General features: G+C 29.4%; 3 protein-coding genes across 3 annotated transcripts; 1 reads left to right on the top strand and 2 right to left on the bottom strand.

Moving 5' to 3' along the window:
* Positions 1–5,832: 5,832 nt before the first annotated feature.
* LOC122272213 (uncharacterized) lies at positions 5,833–8,486 on the top strand. The gene is made up of 2 exons (XM_087166558.1): positions 5,833–6,180; positions 7,428–8,486. Exons 1-2 carry the CDS (start codon positions 5,833–5,835, stop codon positions 8,484–8,486), a joined length of 1,407 nt encoding a protein of 468 aa, XP_087022684.1.
* Positions 8,487–11,410: 2,924 nt separating this feature from the next.
* On the bottom strand, positions 11,411–19,532 carry LOC147807458 (uncharacterized). Its single transcript, XM_087166557.1, has 2 exons — positions 18,104–19,532; positions 11,411–11,448 (listed from the first exon to the last, which is right to left on the bottom strand). The coding sequence occupies exons 1-2, from the start codon at positions 19,530–19,532 to the stop codon at positions 11,411–11,413; spliced, it is 1,467 nt and encodes a 488-aa protein (XP_087022683.1).
* Positions 19,533–19,861: 329 nt separating this feature from the next.
* Positions 19,862–21,409, bottom strand: LOC147807457 (uncharacterized). The gene has a single exon (XM_087166556.1). The coding sequence runs from the start codon at positions 21,407–21,409 to the stop codon at positions 19,862–19,864; it is 1,548 nt and encodes a 515-aa protein (XP_087022682.1).
* Between the last annotated feature and the right edge of the window lie 3,753 nt (positions 21,410–25,162).

Below are 25,162 nucleotides of genomic sequence, written 5' to 3'. Positions count from 1 at the left end.
TGAAAAATAAAATGAACCGAATTAGTGATTACTATGCCATGCTCTATGGCAGCAGCTCCCAATTATTATTTAGGCTTCCCTCTATGGAATTCTAAATGATCAGTCTTCTATCGGGGGAACCCCGACATTACGATTAAAATTTATTAAGGTAGTTGTGAATGCTGTAACCTAAAAAAAAGACTATTTTTAAAATATTTAATTAAGGGAATAAAGATTTTTCATTGTTTTATTATTAACAATCATTATATTATTAATAAGGTTTTATATCCGACAGTTAAATTTGCAGTCCTTGTGCCATATATAGTCTAGTTTTGAATTTATTTCTGGTGTATATACATAAGCTGAAAATAAATAAAATAAACCGAATTATGGTTTAGTTCTTAATGAACTGAAGAGATTTGTTATAAACGTTAAAAATGGTATTTTTGAAAGCATTTTCTTTTATAAAAGAATTAAGTAATTTTATTTTGATTTGAAAATTGCGGTATGAAATATTAATGTAATATTTTATAAATGATTATTCTTTTCCAAATTAGGAAAAGGTAGGTAGTTCAACATTCAACATATTGTCTTTAGAAATATATTTTCATTCAAAAAATGCCATTTCTGTGAAATAGGTATTTAGTTTTAAATAATTTAATAAAGAAAATCGAATGATTATTTAAGATATAATTTATAGGTTGGATCTAAATATAATCAGAGATTATAAAAAATACTAACAAGAAGTTATAAAAGTATTCATCCCTGATTATAAAAAGTACTAATTCGCAAAACCTCTTTAACTCTCCCCGGAACCCTAAAGTTTCATAGAACACAGTTTGAACTGCTTTTCTAAGGAATCATGATGAAATTACCAAAATTTACCACATTTACTACCGAACAGCATGATAAAAAACCATATTTTTATTATGTAAATTTCATGAGAAGTCATAACCAAATTTCTACAGAAAAAAATTACCCTGATTTTTGGTGTTGCCATAAATGCCGTAAATTTTACTATGCTCTTTTGACCATTCTTTTTTTTCTTCTCAGTGCTGTCAGTACCAGGGTTCGCCTTTCATAAAAGGTATTGTATTGCTGCATGCAAACAGATGTGTTTTTCTCAAAATTTCAGAAGTTCTTCTACTTTGGCACCTCAAATTTAAAAAAAAGTTTTTTTCGCAAAATTGGAGAAAAAAAAACAGCAGCAAAAAAAAACATGTATCTAATAGTTTTACACAAAGAACATATCAGGAAATTTTCAACAAAATCAAGAATGTCAAGTATCCAAAAGATTTTCAGTTTATAAAATTAAAAAAAAAAGAAAAAACCGAGGCAGGTGTGTATATTTGAGGCTGATGATTATGAAATCTAACGCAAAACTGAGAGATGGTGGGTTCTAATTCAACTGAGGATAGTTTTTAATTTTTATTTCTTAATAGTGAAAAATGTTTTTCTTATTTTTTTAAAAATATGCATGCTAAAAAACTAATAATTTAACAATTATTTAAGAAACTAGAAGGCTCCGTCCCTTGTTCACTTTGCTCACCAACCCTCCTAGTTGCTTCTCATTAATCATTGCAGATTAAGAAGAAAAACGGTGTATTTCCACTTTTTTTTTTTTTCAAAAATTGCGATTGAATTGCCATTTACATTTTGAAGATGATTAAATTTAGGCAAATCAATAAAATTGGTAGCAATCAATAAAATTGGAATCTCCCGCAGAGCTCAGTGGAGATGGGCTCAAGAGTTAGAGCATTCCCCTCCGAATGGAACCAAATTCGAATCCCAGTGATGGCTGGTAACATGGAAAACAAACAGAAGAAAACAAACAGAACCATTCCAGGTTCTGGGGTCGTTTCACCAAACCTACCTTAGAGGAGATATTATCCATCCATATAAGAACCATATAAAGATCCATATAAGAACATACTATCTACCTGTTGTTTGAAATATTGATAGCTCTCGACTTAATTAACATTTTATATTAAAAAAATTAATTAATGTTCAAAAAAAAGAATTATTCACTTTTTATTTCTAGAAATCAAAATAAAATACATATAATAATAAATAGCTACTCGTTTGACAATCCTATAACAATTATTTAATAATAGGGCCTATTATTAATAATATAACTTATAATAACCTAGTTAATATTTTCCTGAATAATAAATGTACAGTAATAAATATAAAACTTCCTACATAAATATGAATATTCAAACAATTTTTCCTATATAATAAAAAAAGTGTTCTTCGACTCATAAATTTTATTTAAAAACGTAATTTTTTAAAAATAATTTTATCTTTGATCCAAAAAATTATTTTTTACATGAAATGTACTTTCATATCTTTTTAAGTCTGTACAACTAAAATATATAATTAAATTCGCTTGAAATTATTAAAAAAAAAATTTTTTTTAACTCATCATTATAAGTTACAGAGCGAAAATAAAATGTGATTTATTTGTAAACATTGGCGTGAAAAAAATGCGCCAAATCCGATGCGCGTGCTCATCAAAAAAGGAGTAAAAATATCAGAATATTTATATCAATGTGAAATTTAATAGTAATGAAAATGCCAATAAATATTAACTACATTATAATCTATTAATTTAAATAAAAATATAAAAAAATAATAGCTATTTTGCTAGTTAAAAACCAATTAAATTCATTTCATAACCTGACGTGCTAGCATAAACCAGTCCCCCATCCCTCGTTGTAAAGAACATCGTCACCTGATTCCTGGACGACTTTTCCTCCAGTAAACCCTATCCCCAGTCTTTTACTATGGAGGTGGATTGATGAGCTGCGTTTTTAACTATAAAATTTTTAAAAAAATGGTAGTATACTGCTGTGCATACGGGTGTGACGAAAAATTCATTAAAGGAGGACATTTTACATTTCACAAATAAGATTTTTATTCTTTGATATTCACTTATAAACATTTATTTGCAATTTTTATGTTGGAACGTCAGGTTATAAAATGAATTTAATTGGTTTTTAACTAACAAAATAGCTATTATTTTCTTATATTTTTATTTAAATTAATAGATTATAATGTAGTTAACATTATAGGCATTTTCATTACAATTAAATTTCGATATAAATATTCTGATATTTTTACTCCTTTTTTGATGAGCACGCGCATCGGATTTGGCGCATTTTTTTCACGCCAATGTTTACAAGCAAATCGCATTTTATTTTCGCTCTGTAACTTATAATGATGCGCTAAAAAAAATTTTTTTAATAATTTAAAGCGAATTTAATTATATATTTTAGTTGTACAGACTTAAAAAGATATGAAAGTACATTTCATGTAAAATTCGTTTTTAAATAAAATTTATAGGTCGTCGAATACTTTTTTTATTATATAGGAAAAATTGTTTGGATATTCATATTTATGTAGGAAGTTTTATATTTATTACTGTACATTTATTATTGAGGAAAATATTAGCTAGGTTATTATAGGTTATATTATTAATAATAGGCCCTATTATTGGATAATTGTTATAAGATTGTCAAAGGAGTAGCTATTTATTATTATTATTATATGTATTTTATTTTGATTTCTAGAAATAAAGAGTGAATAATTCTTTTTTTGAACATTAATTAATTTTTTAATATAAAATGTTACTTAAGTCGAGAACTATCAATATTTCAAACAACTGGTAGATAGTATGTTCTTATATGGAATTTCGTAATACTTTTTTTTAAATAAAATAAAGTGACAAATAACAAAACAAAAATTTGTTATTTTAATTTAAATTCTTTTATTATGTTATGTTAACTCACTAAAATTTTAATTGCATGCATTGGTTAAAATAAATTATTATCGCATGGCAGGCAAACTAGAATTCGAAATTGTGCAGCATGTAAAAATATTAATATTTATTTTAAAAATAAAACAAAATATTTTGTTTTTATCAGAAAAATTATGAATAACACTAAAACCATAAAAAAGTTATGCAAAAGATGAATTGTATACCAGTATATATATATATATATATATATATATATATATATATATATATATATATATATATATATATATATATATATATATATATATATATATATATATATATATATATATATATATATATATATATATATATATATATATATATATATATATATATATATATATATATATATATATATATATATATATATAAAAATTGCCACTTTAGTTGTCATGTTAAATTTTTTTAATTAATATATGTTATCTAAATAAGAAAAATTATTGATTATTAATTATAAATTATTGATTATAAATTGATTAAAATTAATTATAAAAGGCTTTCATTGTCAAGTATGTATAAATGTTAGGGTAATATGTTTTAAAAAATTTAACTAAATATTTTCATAATGAAAATTAAGAAAAAATAAAAGATAAGTAAAGTATTAACAATTCTTAAAGCAAAGCATTCCCACAATAACCCGTTGAGTGCCTGAAAATCATGAAGGTTAAGCTAGCACAATTTAATGATCAACAGTCATAATAGTGACAATGTGGTTAGCATTGCGTACCGCCCGCCTTTACTTCATGAAAAAGCTGATTAATCGATCTGGATGTCAACGATTTGAATCAAGCGTGTAAAATTGACGATTTATATCACATGATTTGTTTTTAAAAAAAATCATTGATTAAAATCAGAGTAAAAAAAGAAAGAGACTATAAGTTGAGTCCTGAGAGCAAAAAAAATAATTTTTAAAGTAATTAAATAATTTTAAAAAATTATCTAAGCATTATTAAATATACTGATTAATAAATCTAATAAAAATTGATAGTCGAAGTTTCTGCAAAATTGAATTTCAAAAAAGTCAGATATTTTGATATCTGTATTGAATTTTTTAGAATTAGAAAATGAATTTTTTCGGAAAAATCACAATGTAAGTTCATTGTAAACCAATTATTTTCTATTTGTTGCATAATTGTTCTGGTTATACTTATGAAGATAGAATTATCATTGTATTTAAACTTATAGTCAACTATCATTACGTACATATTTAATAGTAGTTATTCTTACGTTTCATGATTCTATTTTCTAGAATGTATTTTTTTTACTCTTGAAAACATATTTAGTTCGGAACTAGTTAACTCAAAAACTCGATTTCTCTAAATATTTCAGTGTTCCTTCAACTTTGAGATATCAAGAGTATACTGTATTTAAAATTTGATTTCTTAGGAACCATTCGACTGATTTTGCCCAAATTTTCTATTTTGCAGTGAAAAATTAAATTATTTAAAAAGATGCAAAAAATTGCACGTAATTGAATCTAGCACACCCTATTTGTATTTAGTGATAAATTCTTTAAAAATAAATATAAAAAAATAAGAAAACATATTTTGAAATTTCTTTGGATAAATCATTAGTTTTCATCACGTCTGTAAAGATTTTTTAACAATAAAATGTGAAATGTGACCATGTTGGAAAAAGAAAAGACCCCCAAAAATTACATATATTTTTTACTGTATTCCTAGGTTGTTAGTTATTATATATTTTTTTAATTTAAAATACTCTAAATGCCTTTGTTTGTGAGAGATTAATTAGTTTAAGAAGAAATCGATTAAATAGTGTTATTAATATGCAAATAAAATCTCATTTTTCCTCTCCCTCTCAGTTAAGTTGCGCGAGTTGCGTAATGTAATACAACGACTTCCCAATAGGGGATATCGATATATATTTGTTGAAGAAGCTGACTAGTTGTTGGTTGATTCAGATGTGTTGCACTGTGTGTGCGAACTATTGTTTCCTCATATTATGTTTTAATAAATACTTTATTTGCCGGCATTAGCCTATGTGTTATTCAACCAAACAACAGTGGTAGCAGAGCGTGGTTTACGATCATCATGGAGAAAGACTCAGTTTTTGGAATTCCGAAGTTGACTGGAACTAATTATCATCTTTGGGCTATGAAAATGGCAGCACTTTTGAATCTCAAAAAACTAATGTCGGCATTGACAGAGGAAGCTCCAACTGACCCTGGTAAATTGCAAGTTTGGGAAACTACTGACCAAGATGCCGTATCATACTTGAAGTTGTCACTATCAGACGAACAGGCTTTGCAATATGCAGAAGAAAAGAATGCAAAGGCTTTTTGGACAAGAATTGAAACTACCTACACTGGGCTTGAGGAAGATAGAAAGATTGATGCGGGTGCCGAACTTAAGAGCTTTGAAATGCTGGATTCAGAAGCCGTAAACGATTATATAGCTTGAGCTAAAGGATTATCGACTAAGTGTGCTTCCTTGGGACTGAAAATATCTGGCAGAGAATTGGTGTTCTACACGGTCAGAGGTCTAGCTGGAAAATATGAGCGCATAAAACAAGTTTTAAAAACACAACGAGAAAAGTCGATAGAAGAAATACTTGAAGTCTTAAGGGAAAAAGAAAAAGATTTACTACAGAAATCCCGTGGACATAGAAATTTGGAATCCGCATATGCTACTCAGAAGAAGAGTTTACCTAGGAAACTTTGCTACGCCTGTAGACGACCGGGACATATAGCAAGGGATTGTTATTCGAAACATCAAGAAGTGTGAACAGATAGAGGCTACAAACCATCTACCAGTAGAGCAAAAGGTCGTCGAAAACCAAATTTTCTAGAAACACTGGTATCCGAAAGTGCTACTCCAGATAATTTCGCCTTAGTTTCAGCTGAACAGAAAGGACAAGTGGACGAATGTTGGATCCTGAATAGTGGAGCCACGTCTCATATGTGCAAGGATGAACGCTGGTTTGAAACTCTAGATGCTTGCGACAGTAAAATATACCAGGTAGGTAAGACTTTTACATTAGATACTAAAGGAACCGGAACTGTTAAAGCTATTTCACTAAGTAATAATGTAAGAATTATAATTAGTAATGTATTGTATGTACCAGAATTACGTCATAATTTACTGTCAGTTACAAGTTAAATGGATAAGGGGTATAATGTAAAATCACATTCAAACTCAGTATTAATTAGTGCTCCTAATGGACGCGTAGTTTTGAAAGCTTTAAATGTGAATAAAAAATTAGAAGTTAAGCTAAAACCTAATGTTAATAACGAGGTATGTCTTTCTGAGTGTAACAAAGTTAAAAATAACACTGAAATGAATGTAATTTGGCATAAAAGATTGTGCCATTTAAATGCTGATAATATGCGTAAAATGTGTAAAATGTTAAATTTAAAAATTGATAATGAATTGTCTTGTGAATCATGTGATATTTCTAAGATTACCAGAAAACCTCATTCTAGTATTTTAACTCCTCAAAGTTCAAGAACTTCAAAATTAATACATGGTGATTTTTGTGGGCCATTCCCAGTTAAGTCTTTAGGTAATTCAAGATATTTTTTAATGATTTTTCTGGCATGTATTTTACTTATTTTCTTAAGAACAAAACCGAAGTATTTGATAAAATTGTAAGTTTTAAGCTGAAATTTGAAAACTTAATAAATAAGAAAATTAGGAAATGTCGTAGTGATAATGGTCTTGAGTTTGTAAACAAAGATCTTGAGTTTTATTTCACTGAATGCGGAGTTACACATGAAAAATCTGTGCCGTACAACCCAGAAAGTTTGGGTAAAGCTGAACGAGCTAATAGAGTTTTGTTAGATAGAGCTGGAACATTAATCTATGATAGTAAACTTCCCTTAAATTTTTGGGCTGAAGCAATAGCCTATGCAACACATGTTACTAACCTGACTCCTCGAAGAGGTAAAACTGAAGTTCCAAAAGAATTATTCTTTAATAAAAAGCAGAACTATAAATATCTACGTGTTTTTGGATCTACAGTATACTATCACGTTCCTAAAGCTTTAAGACACAAACTTTCTATTCCAGGTAAAAAAGGTATTATGTTGGGATATTCGAATGAAAGACGAGCTTATCGTATTTACGACCCTGAAAGAAATGGAGTAATCGAAGAGCGTTCAGTAAAATTTAATGAGAAATTATTAGGTAGTAGTAATTTGTTCGGTGAGGATAAATCTAATGACATCGATGAATTTTTTAATATCCAAACTAACGTAGAAGACCAAAATACAAGTTTTGAATTTCCACTGGATTTGAAGGATAGCCGAGATTTAAGTGAAACTAAAACTCGTGGTCGTCCAGTAGGTGCAACAAAAGAAAAAATTAGGGAATTAAATGAACAACGAATAATTGAAGACGAAAATAGGTTACTAGATCTAGGTAGAATAAAGGAAAAGGCAAGTTCAAACTTAGTAACTAATATTCCGGGTAATTTTGATGAAGCTAAACGTGATAAAAATTGGTTAAAATGGGAAAAAGCAATGAATGAAGAATTAAATTCTATTCACGAACGCGATGTTTGGGATCTAGTAGATAAGCCTAAAAATGTAAAAATAGTTAAGAGTAAATGGGTTTTTACTATAAAAGAAAATAAATACAAAGCTAGGTTAGTAGCAGCAGGTTTTACTCAAGTAAAAAATCGCGATTATTTTGAGTCTTATTCACCCGTGTTAAGTACCGAATCTTTGCGTTTGTTGTTAGCATAATTAAATTTAGAAGTAAAATTTTTAGATATTAAAACTGTATATCTTTATAGTAATTTAGAAGAAACTGTATATACGACTATTCCCCCAGGTTTTAAACATTTGTATGGTGAAAATAAAGTATGCAAGTTAAAACGTAGTCTTTACGGATTACCACAATCAGGTCGAAATTGGCATTTACACCTTAAACGGGAATTAGAAAAGCTTGGTTTAAAACAGCTAGCTTCGGATAATTGTATTTTCACTAGAATAGAGAATTCTAAGTATTTGTATATTGGAATATAAGCAGGCCCGTCCCTAACCAATTCGAGAGGGGGAGGTGTAGAAGTTTATTTTGCCGACTGTCATGTATGTATATATATATATATATATATATATATATATATATATATATATATATATATATATATATATATATATATATATATATATATATATATATATATATATATATATATATATATATATATATATATATATATATACAATTTGTTTATGGCTAAAGCTTGATAATCAAAAGGTAAAACAAAACAAATAAAAGAGTTCAAATGCGCCACAAAACTTGAGCTTCCAAAGTTTATTTTGAAATCATTTCGACTAGTTATAAACATAATGCTATTCACTGAATAATTTTCACAGCACTTAAAAATGCAACCGCTATGGGTGAAAAATGTGGTATTATTGATTACTAAATAGTACCAGTAATTATTCAAAATAATGCAAAGAAAATATACTTTTTACATTTCTATTAATTTTAATTATTAAAATGGTAACAAAATATTAAAGAAAAAAAACTATTTTTAAATAAACTGAAATTTATTCAATTAAAATAAGTTTTCAGTAATATTAAGCAATAATTATTTGTGGAAATAATTTTAAAAATATAGTTGTGAATTTAAATGTTTTTCAACGCAACTTTGAAATACTTTTTACTTTATATTTAAATATTTTTTGAAAAATCACTTGGTAATTAAAATGTATCTTTCGTTTCATTTAAACGTTGTTACCATAAGCTAATTACAGCCATTGTTTGAAGATGAGAAAGTAAGTCCTAATCAGCAAATACAGACTTCTATAAGATATTGATTCAAAACAAAATTCATTCAAAAGTAAATTGACCTTTCATTTTTAAAAAATAAGAAAAAAAATGTAGAAAAACATTGAAAATATTTGCCATTTAAATTATAAATGAAGAAATTCACGTAAAAATGATAAAAAATTAAGATATTAGTAAAATTACGTTATATTATATTAGCTACATAAATTTACTTCGACGTTGTTTTAAAAGTGAAAAATATTCTGCCAACTGATCACTCTTAATATTGTCAACAATATCTTTTTTTGCTTTGAGTAAAAGCAGTGAATTTAGGCGTTCAGTGGTCATTGTTGTTCGAAGATAGTTTTTAATCAATTTCATCTTGCTGAAAATTCCTTCATTTGTCGCAACTGTCATTGGTGCAGTTAACGCTAATAGATTCAACAATAAAAACTTATGAAAGCATTTATGCTAAAATGTATGATTCTGCATTTTTAATACAAACTGTGAATTGAATTTTTACATAATTACAAAATTATAAAGTTTTTTTTACTAATAATTAACTTAAATGAAGAACTGTTAACTTTAGTCAAAAAGATAATATAAAAATATTAAATAATTAAATACATAAGAAATACGTCAACCCCGCTTAAAGGAATACCATCGGTTCCAGCCAAATCTATGCAATTAAGCGGATTATTCGATTAAAAGGGGAGTGCAATATTCAATCCAAAATTCTGAATTTTTACGAAATTTTACTTTTTAATGGTATTTAATGCATAGTATAGCATTTTGATTAAATAAGCTCAGTTTTATAATCAATAAACAATTATAATTAAAACTGTATGCGTTAGTATCATAAAATATAAATGTCATTTAAAATTACCTGAAAATAAATCAATATTAGTAAAAACTATAATGTAGGCACTAAAATATTAATTGATCCCTTCCGAAAAAATCTATAATTGAAGACTGTTTTTTATACGAGTTGAATTCATCAAAATTAGATATTCCCTTTTAGTTTCTACTAAAAATTTCATGACTTGCGTGTATTCCTTTCAAACACATTCAGAATTTTTTTTACTTATTTATTTTTTTTAATCTTCGAAACTTGAGAAATTTTAATTAATGCGCTATTTTAGTTAAGGGTTTTCTGAAATTTATTACTTCTAAGATTCATTGTTTCGTTTTTTCCCGATTAATTTAAATCATTCCTATTCGCTCTCAACTTGCACCCAACTCAAAGTCATTAACTATTTAAGAGAAAGACTCTCTGTACTCTAGTGAGTTAGGTTTTTGAAACTTTTTCTTATCAAAGTTAATAGTGCATCAACAAGGGATCACAAGACAAATCACTCTATCCTTTTTTTACATTCTAAATGTAATGTGTGTCTCTTCTAAGTGTAATGTGTGTGAAGTAAGTCAAAGAGGGGTAAAAACCCCTTCGTTTACTTCAATGTATAAAACTGGCAGCAAAATTTGATTAATTTTTCAACTTTACCCCAAACACCTACTAATGAATAAGAAGTCCTTATTGAAGTGACCACCTATTGTATCTTTATCTTAACTGAAAAAGGGAAATTTCATTTTAGCTGGTGAAACATTTCTCAAAAATAAACAATATTTTTTTTCATTTCAGTACCACTTCTTTATGCAATTAGGCGGGAGCAAAAAACAACAAATAACCGTTTAAACGGGGAAGTTTAACATTAGTTTCTTCTAAAATGATTTGGTTCCATTAAATTTTATTCGTATAAGCGGGTAATTAAATTGATTAAGTGAGGACGACAGTACAAAATAACTAAAAAGAATTATTTATCAAAAAAAACTGAAACTTTCTATTTTTAAACACGTTACATTTTCAATAAAATTAGCATTAGTACATTTTTGTTCATAAAGGATTGCAGTTTGGACTTATAAAAACAAAGCCTACAAAGAAATATAGAATTTGAAATTTCAATCAAATAAGATCTATAAAAAATAATTTCAGCTGAAAAAAGTCTAAAAAAGAAAAGAAAAAAATACTATTTCAAGCACAAAATAAAAGCTTAGTAAAAAGTAAAAAACAGAAAAAGAATTCCAATTTTCAGAATTCAAATGTGATTTATCTTTTTCTATTTCTATCTCTCTTACCAATGAATATAAATAACATAGCATTTTTAATTGCTCTTTTTTCTTTCTTTTAATTATTTTACTGCACAAAAAAAGATTAAAAAAATAATTTTATCTGCTTCATAAAAATCAATTTTCACCCGAAATAATTTAATTGGAAAGTAATAACACATTTAATGCAATTTAATTAAACTTAATATTTAAACTATAAGACTGCAAACAATAAATATGTATTCATAAAAAAATTATACTTACATTCAAAACTTAGACTGTGGTAGATAGAATGATCGTTGGCATGTGAGCGGATTTTCTATTTTATTCAATAATAATATGAATTTATAAAATACGCTTTGAGTAACTAAGTATCCGTAGTTAAAGACAGGTCAATGAAGTAATTGCTACACAGCTACATGCGCATTGAGCACCTTCCTTCCCCTTCTTAACCACATGGACAAAGATATTGTCTTTATTCTCAGAAAGAGTAAGAGAAAACATGAGAAAATATAGCTTAGGGCATTTCTTGCTAACCACTTTTAAAAGACCCTCGATTTTTCAAGTTGACAGAAATATTTGGGGTTTTGTCTGCTGTTTCACAAGATCGAGTCGCAGCACCATCCTTGCGGCTTGATCAAACAGAATTGCCACTTCTCCGTGAATATTCGGAATTATCTATTTTCACCATATTTTTATTGAAATAATTAATGAATCCAAAATTACAACATTTAATACTTTGAACTCGGCAACCATTCTCAAATAGTGTGAAATGATCGAAGTGTCGATTCGATTGAGTGTAACTCAATTTAATGTTTCAGAATTCTTGAAAAAAAATATTAAAAGCAAAAAACAATATTTTATTTTCTAAACAGAAACTTTTATAAAGGTGAATTGAGGATCACATATATGTTAAATATTTTCCATAGAGAATATCAAATTTTGTTGTCATGATTAATTGTTCTAAAGACATGAATTGGTCCCTGAACACTTTATTTTAGGTTAAAAAATTTTGAACTCAAGTAATAATCCAATCATCATAGAATTTTAAAAGTTATGAACTGAGTGGTAGTTAACAAATTAAGTGTTTTAATTTTCATTTTTGGAGTTAGGAGTCTTTTGGAGTTAGTAAAATTCTTCATAATAAAAAAAAAGCTTTCACTAATTGAAAATATAAATTATTTAATAATTTGTGTTATTTAAACAGAATTTAACAATTTAAATAAGATATTTTGAATAATAAAGTATCCTATTTAATAGGTACTTTTATTTGTAATTTTTTCCCTATATTTTGAAAGTAAAAAAAAAAGAAATTGGTTGCATCACCGGCACGATTATTTCATATAAAATTTATAATTCTTTAAAAAAAATCATGTAAGTTCACCACTTCCTTTAAAAAAATTACTTAGACCTCTAATAAAGAGTTAATATAATTCAGATAAATAATATCTGAATTTTATGATACATTATTAGCTAACTGAAAATTAAGGTCACTACAAATTTTTTTAAAATTTCAGAATGTGTCGTTGAAATAATAATACAAGAGACATGGTTTACGAGATTTTGGCCTGAATTATCGATCATCTTGCTTTGAATTATCATAAACGGTAACTCTTGGAGGAGGAAGAAAAAACTTAATTTAAAAACACATTTCACAACAAGATTTGCCGAGTCGGGTCTGGAATCCCGAAACGAAATTCAGATAACATTGAAATCCGTTTAAATCTCATCACCGATGAATTATCCGATAATGAGAAAATTTCTGCAAAGTCGGGATTTTGGCCTGGATTATCGGTCATTTTGCTTTGAATTATCATAAATGGTTACTCTTGGAGGAGAAAAAAAAACTAAATTTTAAAACGCATTTCACAACAAGATTTGCTGAGTCGGGTCTGGAATCCCGAAACGAAATTCAGATAACATTGAAATCCGTTTAAATCTCATCACCGATGAATTACCCGATAATGAGAAAATTTCTGCAAAGTCGGGATTTTGGCCTGGATTATCGGTCATTTTGCTTTGAATTATCATAAATGGTTACTCTTGGAGGAGAAAAAAAAACTAAATTTTAAAACGCATTTCACAACAAGATTTGCTGAGTCGGGTCTGGAATCCCGAAACGAAATTCAGATAACATTGAAATCCGTTTAAATCTCATCACCGATGAATTACCCGATAATGAGAAAATTTCTGCAAAGTCGGGATTTTGGCCTGGATTATCGGTCATTTTGCTTTGAATTATCATAAATGGTTACTCTTGGAGGAGAAAAAAAAACTAAATTTTAAAACGCATTTCACAACAAGATTTGCTGAGTCGGGTCTGGAATCCCGAAACGAAATTCAGATAACATTGAAATCCGTTTAAATCTCATCACCGATGAATTACCCGATAATGAGAAAATTTCTGCAAAGTCGGGATTTTGGCCTGGATTATCGGTCATTTTGCTTTGAATTATCATAAATGGTTACTCTTGGAGGAGAAAAAAAAACTAAATTTTAAAACGCATTTCACAACAAGATTTGCTGAGTCGGGTCTGGAATCCCGAAACGAAATTCAGATAACATTGAAATCCGTTTAAATCTCATCACCGATGAATTACCCGATAATGAGAAAATTTCTGCAAAGTCGGGATTTTGGCCTGGATTATCGGTCATTTTGCTTTGAATTATCATAAATGGTTACTCTTGGAGGAGAAAAAAAAACTAAATTTTAAAACGCATTTCACAACAAGATTTGCTGAGTCGGGTCTGGAATCCCGAAACGAAATTCAGATAACATTGAAATCCGTTTAAATCTCATCACCGATGAATTACCCGATAATGAGAAAATTTCTGCAAAGTCGGGATTTTGGCCTGGATTATCGGTCATTTTGCTTTGAATTATCATAAATGGTTACTCTTGGAGGAGAAAAAAAAACTAAATTTTAAAACGCATTTCACAACAAGATTTGCTGAGTCGGGTCTGGAATCCCGAAACGAAATTCAGATAACATTGAAATCCGTTTAAATCTCATCACCGATGAATTACCCGATAATGAGAGAATTTCTGCAAAGTCGGGATTTTGGCCTGGATTATCGGTCATTTTGCTTTGAATTATCATAAATGGTTACTCTTGGAGGAGAAAAAAAAACTAAATTTTAAAACGCATTTCACAACAAGATTTGCTGAGTCGGGTCTGAAATCCCGAAACGAAATTCAGATAACATTGAAATCCGTTTAAATCTCATCACCGATGAATTACCCGATAATGAGAGAATTTCTGCAAAGTCGGGATTTTGGCCTGGATTATCGGTCATTTTGCTTTGAATTATCATAAATGGTTAATCTTGGAGGAGAAAAAAAACTAAATTTTAAAACGCATTTCACAACAAGATTTGCTGAGTCGGGTCTGAAATCCCGAAACGAAATTCAGATAACATTGAAATCCGTTTAAATCTCATCACCGATGAATTACCCGATAATGAGAGAATTTCTGCAAAGTCGGGATTTTGGCCTGGATTATCGGTCATTTTGCTTTGAATTATCATAAATGGTTAATCTTGGAGGAGAAAAAAAAAACTAAATTTTAAAACGCATTTCACAACAAGATTTGCTGAGTCGGGTCTGGAATCCCGAAACGAAATTCAGATAACATTGAAATCCGTTTAAATCTCATCACCGATGAATTACCCGATAATGAGAGAATTTCTGCAAAGTCGGGATTTTGGCCTGGATTATCGGTCATTTTGCTTTGAATTATCATAAATGGTTACTCTTGGAGGAGAAAAAAAAAACTAAATTTTAAAACGCATTTCACAACAAGATTTGCTGAGTCGGGTCTGGAATCCCGAAACGAAATTCAGATAACATTGAAATCCGTTTAAATCTCATCACCGATGAATTACCCGATAATGAGAGAATTTCTGCAAAGTCGGGATTTTGGCCTGGATTATCGGTCATTTTGCTTTGAATTATCATAAATGGTTACTCTTGGAGGAGAAAAAAAAACTAAATTTTAAAACGCATTTCACAACAAGATTTGCCGAGTCGGGTCTGGAATCCCGAAACGAAATTCAGATAACATTGAAATCCGTTTAAATCTCATCACCAATGAAAAATCCGACAAAGAAAGAATTTCGGCAAAGTCGGGATTTTGGCTTGAAAAAAAAAATGCCGACCCAACCTGAATTTGCCGACTGGATGATATCGCTAGGGGGGGGGGTGAGACACCCCTCTCATCCCCCCTCACCCGTTGAGAACGGGCCTGAATATACGTCGATGACTTAATAGTTATTTATTCAGATCTGCAAATGTATAATGATATAGTGGGAAAATTATCTCGGATATTTGAAGTGAAAGAAAGTAAAGAGAATAAATTTCTAGGTATAGAAATAAATAAAAGTGAGAAGGGCGTAACTTTGTCTCAAACTGAATATATAAACTATTTATTGCAGAAACATGGTATGTTTGATTCTAAATGTGTGAAAACACCAATCGTAAGAGGTGAGGATAGGAGTTTTGATTGTTCAAACGAAATGTTTAACCAAACACAATATCAAGAATTAATAGGGAAACTTTTATATCTCTCGAACAGAACACGACCAGACTTAGCATTTGTCATGAGCTACTTATCTCAATTTAATCATAAACCTGAGAAACGACATTTTAATTTAGCTAAAAGGGTGTTAAAATATCTCAATGGTACAAAAGATAAAAAATTATTTTTTAGTAACACTAGAGGGCTCCGCCCCCTGCTCGCTGACGCTCGCTAACCCCCGGAGAATTGCTTCGCAATTCTTGCTTGGTTTGCTTCGCAAAACCAAGAATGCTTTGATTTCATATATTTCAATATTAAACTGAATATTAACTGTTATCATCGAAAAGAATTAATTTTCTTAAATGCAGAATAAGCAGTGTGTCAATATCAATGTCACTTTTTTTCGTTGACTACAGTTCCTTCTATGTCCTATTTGTTCTCTAAATGAGCCAAAATTGTCAGAAATTAACATCAATGTGCAGATATAATCTTAATATGAAACTTGTTTAAAAAAAATGATAATCACAATAATACAGACTTTGTCCCAAAGAAATGAATATATTTTTAACACATTTAATTCATATATATATATATATATATATATATATATATATATATATATATATATATATATATATATATATATATATATATATATATATATATATATATATATATATATGCAAACACTATAATATTTTTCAATAAGCAATATTGTTAAGAACAGGGTAATTTTTAAAAAAATATTTTAATAATATTCAGCAAAATAACTATAAATGAAAACATTAATTTTGCGGAATTAAAATAAACAATGCACCAATAGCATTTTCTTTACGCTAAATACATTTATAAATTTGACATTATATATATATGTTATAATATTTCTCTATATACAATATTGTTAATGACAGGATCATCTTTAATAAATATTTTAATGTTCTCCTTCGTTGTGCATCTTGACAATGCCACATATAATTGACCATGAGAAAAAATAGGCCGTTCAATATATAGCCCAACTTTATCGAAGGTTTGGCCCTGGGCCTTATTAATTGTTAAGGCATAAGCTAATCTAACAGGAAATTGTCGTCGATAAAGCACAAATGGTAAGGAAGAATTACTTGATAATGTATTTAATTCTATTCTTGGAAGATTGACAATACTACCATTTTTATTACCAGTAGCAATTTGGCAAGTCAATACTCTTTTCCCTATTTTAAGAACAGTCAATCGAGTTCCATTGCAAAGGCCATCAACAATAGATATGTTCCTGATCAGCATTACAATGCATCCAACTTTTAATTTGAGCTGATGAGGTGGCAGTCCCGGGAGATTTATGGAGTTTAAATATTCAATAGAATACCTTAAAGTAGCTTCTTTTTCTCTCCCGTCTGATTTATCTACTCCATATAGTGTGGCCTTATCAATACTATAACTTATAACCTCTTCACCTGGCACACGTGATAAAATATTTTCATTAACTTTGTTAACTTCATCATTTTGCGGTGATAATATGATGTGATTAATGAAGTTAGTATTAAGACAATCGATTTTTTCAAAAAACCAAGAAATGATATCTTTACAATAAAGATCAGGAGTGCTTGCATCAAGATGTAAAAGTTCTCCATTGCCAATTGTCAACAACCAATTGGCAAATTCTTGGTTACCAGCTTTAACTCTCATATTAATTGTCAAATGGAGGATTTCAAAAAATGGCCAAAGAAAAGAGTATTTTATAGTTTCATTAATAACCTGCATATGTGTAGCTTTTTTAACGACAGGTAACACTTGTCGAAAATCTCCACCTAAAATTATTATCTTACCACCAAATGGTATCTCATTAGCTAGAAGATCACGAAAAGTTCTATCGATCATTTCTATTGCTTTTCTGGGAATCATACTTGCTTCGTCCCATATAATAACGTCAACATTTTTTAAGCGAATCTTATCACATTTTTTTGAAATACAAATCCCATCGTCACTTAGATCAATAGGCAGATTAAAAAATCTGTGTGAAGTAGTTCCAGATGGAAGAAACATTGACGCAATGCCAGTCCAAGCTACACAAGCAACTTTCATGCTCTTTGACACAAAATAATGATATAATCCTTTATATAGGAAGGTTTTGCCAGTTCCTCCTGGACCATCGATAAAAAACAAAGTTTGCTGATTTGATGATTCATCGGAGACAGACTTTATTATTCTTTGAAAAATGAACAGTTGATCTTCGTTAAACTTAGCATTTATCAGAGTAAACTTTTCAACTGATTCGTTTATATCCATAGCATAAACCAGTTCTTCATATAATGGGGGCTCGGGTAATCCAAAGTCCTTACAACTTCTATTTTCAGAATTCAACAACTGTTCAATGTGTATTAAAGCATCGTTGGCATCGGCATCTTTATCAATCATTTGTTCATGAAAAATATTGTATAATTTTACTGCATCTGATGGCTCATCACATATTAAATAGTACACGAAAAAGTGCCTTAATTGCTTAGGCATCATATTAGCTGCTGCCTCTTCCATAACTGCTGTAGATTCTTCACAGCATTCAGTTAAACCCATAGCAATTGCTGATTCTCTGAATGTTTTATACATCGTACCTTCAAATGTTCGCAGATCTTCATAGCTGAAAGCTCCAGGAACTCTACATAAAATGAGTTTCAAGAAAAACCTCTCAGAGTCTCTAGGAGAAACATTCATTAAACGTCCAACGACATGGACATTATTTTTTCTTGGCATCCATTTTTTCAATTTGTAATTCCAAGAGTACTTTTCTGGTATATTACCGTACAAAGTAATACGTGCAGTTGGATCTTCTTTATTCAAATTAAACCACGCTAATAACATGGTAAGGGATGCTTTTTTATTTGAAACTGCAGCAGACTCACAACCTTCCTCAAATCTGATGTGTTGCTGGCCAGGAAGATGCACTTGAAGCCTAACAACAGTGTGACTTCTATTATGCAGTGGAATTTCGTTTAATCGCCATGCAGCTTCCATTGGCCCAATATAGCGGCTATCTATATAGCTTGCAATTTCATTGTCCTCTTGAACAATAGCAATTCTGGCTCTATCATGGCCTTTATGAATATATTTATGTATATATTTAATAGCCATCACTGAGGAGCAATATTCAACATTTATATGGCAATTAAATTTGAGTAAAAGATACGGATTATGAGGTACAACCATGCGATTATCTACATACACAGTGGTGCCTTTTATTTTAGCAGGATATTGGTATAATTTATTGATGTTATTTCTTCTCCGATATCTATGAAAACCATCACCTGTCATATCTGTTTCATTGATAAATTCTTTAGGAAATCCTTTTGAGCATTCTTTTTTTTTCTTCATTCCAGCAAATAAGGCCTGCAATATGAGGTCCATGCATCATGTGTTTTAGTTGATGAGAGCGAAGATAGTTATCATCAGAAAGCTCAGCAGTTATAAATCTGTCAACATCTTCAGGCTTTAACAACTTACAGTCTGTTCGGAGTGAAGCAAGAATATGAACATGTGGGAGCCCTCTTTTTTGAAATTCTATCGTATAAACGTATGCCACAATAGGGCCTAAAACATGTTTTTTTGTTAAGTCATGAATTAATTCATCCACTTTAGCTTGGAAAATCTTTGTGACGATTATTGAAATGTCATTTACAGTAGTACCTTTAATGAAATGATCTTTTAAAGTTTCAGAAATTTCTGGCCACTGCGGATTACATGTCATCGTAATAAAAAAAATCAGGCCTTCCAACCTTCCGACAAATAGCAATTGCATCTTGATACAGTTGTTGCATACTTCGAGGTGACCCAATATACGTAGCTGGTAGTATAACAGCTGTGCCCAACCTTACTCTGTCAGTTTCATTTAAAGAATTCCTTTCAACATGGTCAATTAACCCTTGATAGCATTCAGTGCGCAGGGTTCCTTGATTGTTTCTAATGAAATCTAATCGCTGACTTTCAACCAACAAATAGCAATTTATCACATACTGCTGAGATAATTTTCCAGCATGCAATAACGGGTTAAAAGGACCATTAGGTCGTAAGGCTAACCTATGCCCATAATATTGAATTGGACTTATTTGTTTTCCTTTTTGCGAAGGCATTTGATAAGTCCATCCTAAATCGCCTTTAGGAAAAAGTAAAGGAAAGACCATAGGATCAGCATGTTGAGATCTTTGGTTTATTATACTCGTTTCTCTTATTTCTTGTTTAGGATATACAGTTAAATCGCATACAGGAACAACACCATCTTTGGAAACAATAATGGCAGCTAATTCAGAAGAAGTAGGTTTATTGTATCTTCTTTTATCATCGAATATAAATCTTTGAAATTGTAAAACAAATTCACTATCATGAATAGTTAAATCTCTGAGCATCCGATATTTCTGTGCATATGGATTGACTTCCCTTAACAATTTTTCAATATACCTTGTCAACTGAAGATTGTCTAAATTCATGCGTAGTTTAATAGCCTCCTCAACACTGTCATAAATATATATTTGTCCATTCCTTGGAGCATTGGTTGCTGAATTTAGGGATGTTGTCGCATGGTGATATACTTGTCCTTGAATTTTTATCAACGGTGGACCTCTGCTTTCATCTTGAAGAAATTTAGCACTAAAAGTGGCAAACGCAAATGATGAATTGTATACACGGATATTTTGCCTAAATAATTTTGCTTCTTGCTCATCAGAAAGAAGTAAGTTTTTCAAAAATAAAGGATATTCATGCAGCGGAGGTATATATATGTTATCATTATGGCAGCAAGAATTAACAGAGCGCCCTTTTGCAGAAGCAAATCTCAAAGCTCCACAATAACTGCATTTTGAAAACATTTTGCCAAGACTATGTTTTGCCACTTTGATAGGTAACAATTTCGATAAATCACCAGCAAACTCATGTTGTTTTGATTTTAAAATAGGTGGATTAGGATTTTGGTCCATATCATTGTCAACATTGCGAAAGCGAATTGGTACAGTGTGCATTCCAACCACATTTTCTGTATTTACAGGTCTGGTTTGATGTGGGCAAATGAAAGTCGATGTTGTTGCGACTGTGTAGCAATTACACACATTCTCTTTTAGCTCAACCTTTGTTAGTTTAACTTTTTTTTTGTTAGTTGAATCATCATTAGGTTGTATAAGCAAAAGAGCATTATTTTCTTCTATACTATGAAGTTTACGTTTTTCCCGCTTTCGATTAGCTTTCGCATTGAGTTGCGACTTTTTAGTAATGTTAGGTCTTTTCTTTTTAGGCATTACTTGTAAATAAACAAATCGAATTAAGATTTAAAACCAGATTAAACTTACGAATTAACGTTTTAGAAAACAAATAATCAGATTAATCAATATATCAATGCGAAATAAGTTGAGATGTTGTAAAACTGAAGAATGAAATTCTAACTATTTTGTGATTGGTTGCATCTCTGAAAAAGAAAATTCAGACTTGTAAATCGCTTTTTTAAGCTTGCCGTTTTCAGACATGTGATTGGCTGTTGTGAACGGCGGTTATTCTTCATTATTAACTGCAAAATCGTGCTTTAAAACTAAAATAAATAAAAATTTAAAATTATGTAAAAGATTTGAATGCCCTAAATGTCTTCCCTGAAAGATTCTGAATGAATTGATTCCTTAATCTTAGATTTTCATCACGTAGTTAAAAAGTTTTTCAGGGGACAAAATTAACTGCAAAAACTTTTTTTTAGAATAGAGAGAAATCAGGACTTTTGAATGCTCATGCCAATGCAAGCTGGGGAAATGCTGAAAATGGGAAATCATTTTCAGGAGAAATTGTAATGTTAGGTGATTCTTTAATTTTATGGAAGAGCAATAAACAAAAAAGAGTTGCTCTACTTGTGAAACGGAACTTGTTTCTTTAGGTGGTGTTTGTAAAGAACTAATGTGGATATTAAATTTATTAGAAGAATTGCATTGTTCTATATTTGTAAAGAAACCTGTGACCATTTCGTCTGACAATCAATCTGCAATTGATTGGTTGAATAGTGTAAAATCATCTTCTAGAACGAGACATATAAATTTGAAACTTCATTACGTAAAGCATGTAATTGGCAAAATTATTAAAGTAGAGTATGTGCAAACTGACGAAATGATCGCAGATTTCCTAACTAAAGCTGTAACTTTTGACAAGCTCACTTGGACTGTGTCACAAATAAATTTAATTGATTAATTGTTAATAAGTTTAAGTTGTATGAGAAATTTAGTATATTTATGTTTTATATTTTGTGGAAAAATGCAGATTCGCAGGGGGAGTGTTGTTAATATGCAAATAAAATCTCATTTTTCCTCTCCCTCTCAGTTAAGTTGCGCGAGTTGCGTAATGTAATACAACGACTTCCCGATAGGGGATATCGATATATATTTGTTGAAGAAGCTGACTAGTTGTTGGTTGATTCAGGTGTGTAGCACTGTGTGTGCGAACTATTGTTTCCTCATATTATGTTTTGATAAATACTTTATTTGCCGGCATTAGCCCATATGTTATTCAACCAAACAACAAATAGTTCCCGAGAAATCGAATTTCATTTATTTACACTTTTAAAATTTGATTTCGTTCAAATTTTGTATTGCTAATTTTGTATTAAAATGTTAGGAAACATATTATGCATATTTTAGCCTGACTATCATATTTTGCAGGTCAGAAATTTGATTCCGCCAAAATTTGAAAGTGTGTTTATTCTGAGAAAGTACATTTTGGTATTTAATTTCGTATCTTAAAGTATTGTCAGCACTAATTAATTAGCATGTTTGAAGTCACCCTCGTACCTTTAAGATTGAATCCTAGAACGTGAAGATCCAATCTTTACGTTCTAGGATCAAAAATGACTCAGAGTGGTCTTTTTTTTTTTTTTTTTTTTTTGTTATTATCATTTTTATTATTTTACGCATTGTGCATCATATAGATAAATCAAAATTTTATCTGGCCAAACCATGAAAAAAATTAATTGCTAAAATTGAATTGATTTGTAAGAATTGTTGGAGATAATGAAAATTATGTTGGAGAAACGATATTTATAAAGAAAGGAATATGTAGATAAAAAGATTGAAATGTCGGAAAAGGATAAATAAATAAAAAATACGGATTATAATATTTAATAAAGTGTGCTAATTCGGGATTTGACAAAAGCATTGTTTATTCTAGTCAGATCTCTTCAATACCATTGGAAACTGCAATTTACGTTCAAATTTACCAAATTTATTATGCCTACAGTGTTGATTACTTTTAATTATGGTTTATTACCTTGCTAAGTCATTTGGATTCACAAATGGAGAAAAATTATTTCAACCATTGAAATTATCAACAAGTGAATTAATAAAGCACGCGTCTCAGAAACGTGAGCTTATAATCCTCCCTCCCTGAATCTGAGAGCTTTCTGCAAAAGACGACTACAAACGAATATGCTGGTTATATTTTACGAAAGAGCCATTCCTTTCCATATACCTTCCCTCACTTAGCGATTATCATGGCACATACTGAAGCGATAAAGACTGCCAATCTAGTCCATGGCATGGTCGATGGTATGGTGATAGATCATCAGCACGCCCATAAGAAGGGGGGGGGATCAGAGAGATTCGGTGAAACGACCCTTACACGGAATAGACAGGGACAGTGATGACGTATTTCATGACGTCAAACGACGCGTCCTTCCAATCTCCGTTCCAAACATTCTGTTGAACGATCCATTTAAATGGCATTTCCTATGTTAATTTAAGACGGCAAGATTTTTAGTTGTTTATTGACATAAATAAAATTATTTAGCGCTTTTAAGAGACTTATTCCTAAGTTATGTAGTTTTCTTTATACGGGGTATCAGTAGGTTTTACGAGTTAAGTGCATTAAATGCTATAAAAAAAGTTTCAAAATGGTCAAGTTATCTTTAATTTTGATATATAAAAATTTAAGCGTCAATATTTTTAACTCTTGTTTCATGTTTATAATAATATCTTATTTTATTTAGAATTTGTTACATATTCTTTATCTACATCTAATTTTTTTCTTTAGTTATGGATAGGCATGCATTGTTTTTAAAAACGTTTTGTAATTTTTAATCTATAATTAGATTGTATTTATCAATACTAATGTCTGTTTATTTAATTAAGTCTGATGATTAAATTTGTAGTTATTGTAAACTTTGTTTGCTTAAGATTTTCTGATTATTGCTGCTAATTCTCATTAGCTTTAGTTTTTAACTACTAAATAGGAATAAATTATGTTACTAACTTATTGTTAAATGTGCAGAGTTTTAGTTTAAACTGAGACTTATTTTGACTTGAGATTTTTTCTTGTTATATTTGTCAACATCATCATTAAATAGTTTTTAACAATAATTTTATGCATTCATTTTTTGAGAAAATTAAGATACCTTATTATTGGATAATTAATATTAGATTATTCTTAACGTTACTAGTGTAGTGCTAAGTTAATGTGTAGTGTTATGATAGTGCAGTGTAGTGTTATGTTAAAAGGGTCAATACTATGTTTAGTTTCCAGAATTTTAATATATAGAATAGCTAAATTATTTTAAAATTTTTTTTAATTTTCATTTTAAAATGCGAGAGGAACAATTTTTGTAGGTGTTATATATGAATTTATCTTAAAATCTCAGATTCCTATTTTATTCGATAAGAAAGTGCAACATGAATTTTTTAGAATTCTTTAAAACATACTTATCCCATACAGAAACTTTTATTTAACATTCATATTTATTAATCTATGTATTCACATAGGTGTTTAAATTTTACTTATATAATAATATTAATTTCGCATGCATTTCAAATAAATATAATTCAAATTTTTAAGAAATTTTTTAATTTAGAAACTTAACTCTTTAATGCATGTATACATATTTAGTTATACAGCTTTTATATTTGGCAAATGTTACTGTTATCACTTTTTAGAGAATAAAATTTGCATTTAACAGTCTAAATCAAAATTTTTTAAATTACCTTCATAGTAATATTTTATTTGTTACAGTGAACGTAATATTCAAGTCA

Source organism: Parasteatoda tepidariorum, chromosome 6, assembly GCF_982258835.1.
Source record: "Parasteatoda tepidariorum strain Cologne lab strain chromosome 6, Ptep-v5.0, whole genome shotgun sequence".
NCBI lineage: Eukaryota > Metazoa > Arthropoda > Arachnida > Araneae > Theridiidae > Parasteatoda > Parasteatoda tepidariorum.
The sequence above is the reverse complement of the archived record's forward strand: the minus strand, read 5'-3'. Positions and strand labels throughout refer to the sequence as shown.